The 1,959-nt window shown below is 39.7% G+C and overlaps 1 protein-coding gene across 1 annotated transcript in view; it reads left to right on the top strand.

Moving 5' to 3' along the window:
• Positions 1-1,959, top strand: part of PRMT7 (protein arginine methyltransferase 7) — a 32,207-nt gene that overhangs the window by 15,729 nt on the left and 14,519 nt on the right. Inside the window, exons 11-12 of the mRNA XM_018566369.1 lie at positions 103-150; positions 1,886-1,951. Coding sequence (XP_018421871.1) covers positions 103-150; positions 1,886-1,951 — 114 coding nt within the window. The remainder of the gene's footprint in view (positions 1-102; positions 151-1,885; positions 1,952-1,959) is intronic.

The following is a 1,959-nucleotide window of genomic DNA, read 5'->3' as shown; positions in this document are numbered from 1 at the left end:
ATTATTAAATAACACAAAGGGCTTCCATATGCCCTTTGTGTTATTTGTTGTTCATTATTTTTTTTGCACATTGCAGCAAACAATTTGTTTTTTTGTTCTCAGGTCTTCACAGTAGAGTCATCTTCCATGTCCCAGCAAGTCATGCAGAAGGTTAGTGTATTCTGTATTATAGTATCTCTGTTCAGAGGACATTACCTATACACAACAGAGGAAAACCTGTCTGTGTTGCCCAGAGGATCGGGTTTTCTAGAGCAGTGGTTCTCAACCTATGCAGCTTCAGGACCCACATTTGTCCTTGGTCTTGACCCAAGTTGCACTGCAATGGAATGCACGGCATTGCAATAGTGTGTTCTGATGCGGGCAATCAATATCAAACAATTGCATTTATGGCCAGGACCTGAGCAGAAGGCACCGCACCCCTGAAAATCGTAGTCACAAAGAGAAAGAAAAGTGGGGTTTTTTAGGTACCAAAATGACAAATCCAAAATGATAGATGATACAAAATATTCTTTATTAGATAATGGTTAAAAATATAGATAAAATTCATTGATGAAAACCAGCTGATCAGATATCTCCTAAGAGACTCACTCCACTTATGACGTGACCTAATCAAAACGACATGAATAACTTATACATTCTGAATAAACATGCTGATATAACAAGATTCAAAAGGCAAACATGATTGGTTTTTAAAATATTCAGAGTGGAGGAGTCATTTGATTTCTCCACGTTTCACGCTCAAAAGCGCTTCCTCAGGAGATGGAAGGTATTGATTTAAGCCGGTTTGACGCACGTGCACTCAGGCAGACCAGTCCGGGCAGAACCCCACAACTCAAGGGGAGAGAGACGAGCGGATACAGACACTCCAATGACAGGCAATTGAGAGTGGAAGTCACACAGTCATAAAGAAGCCTTAAATCAAAGGAGAGAACACTAGCAATAACGCAAAGTGTGACCTCATAAAGTTTTCTGACTCTTAAATAGCAATGGCAAAAGCCACAAAATCATAAACCAGCAAGGTCCAATTAAGAATGAAATGCATATAATCTTAAATGGATATCAGCAAAAATAGCTTCCTTACAATAGAAGGCCAGATATCCTGAGCCACTTACCCCAACTTGCTCCTTTGACCGGAGAAGGACCTGCCACAGCCAGAGAACACAATTGTTTTTTTTATTCTGGTGCTCTTTACCTAAGTTCTCCATTCTTTTTCGACAGGTTTGCTTTGAAGAGACAGTCCACCAAATAATGATATTTCAGTAAAGTGTCTATACTGGTTGGTAGACCCATGTACTGGTCAGACACCGTGTTATCACTGTCATTTGAGGCTTGAAAGGGCATTTATCTATGTTCACTCAGTAGAGTCTGAGATTGAAAACACTTCTCCATACACTGCTATTACTGCCCCATACTTAGCTTGTTCACACCAGCCTGTGCGCATTGAGCACTGTATAATGTGTGTGCTGGCGTACGTTGTGATCATCACATTGTTTACCTTTTTTTTTTCTTTTTTTCAACTTTATTGTAATGTCACAACATGACATTTCATTCAAATCTATTCATGCATTGCACTGCAAACAAATGCAGACATGCTGTATTTTTACACGACACACACCACCACACATGTATGTTGTGAACACAGTTGTCTATGTGCCCTAGCGTTAAACCTGTCTTCCCCTACGCAGATCAATGTAGCTCAATGTAGCTCCATGGACATGGTGTGAATTAGCTCTTATTACACAGATGTGGGGTTTTCAATATCTGAAAAATGCTACTATACAGTTCCACATAAAAGCTCTTCAACTAAGTCAGTACTACCCTACATTCTAAAAATGCATGGATATCAATTTACCCCTAAGCCTAGCTTTTATTTCTCATCTTTTAGCTTTTGCAAACCAATCACCTCAAAGGGGCCATTCCAGTCCTACAGAAATCACCAGAAAAAATTACTGCAGCTGA

Source organism: Nanorana parkeri, unplaced genomic scaffold (assembly GCF_000935625.1).
Source record: "Nanorana parkeri isolate BGI_ZX_2015 unplaced genomic scaffold, ASM93562v1 scaffold943, whole genome shotgun sequence".
Classification (NCBI taxonomy): Eukaryota; Metazoa; Chordata; class Amphibia; order Anura; family Dicroglossidae; genus Nanorana; species Nanorana parkeri.
This window is presented reverse-complemented; position numbering and strand designations above follow the sequence as displayed.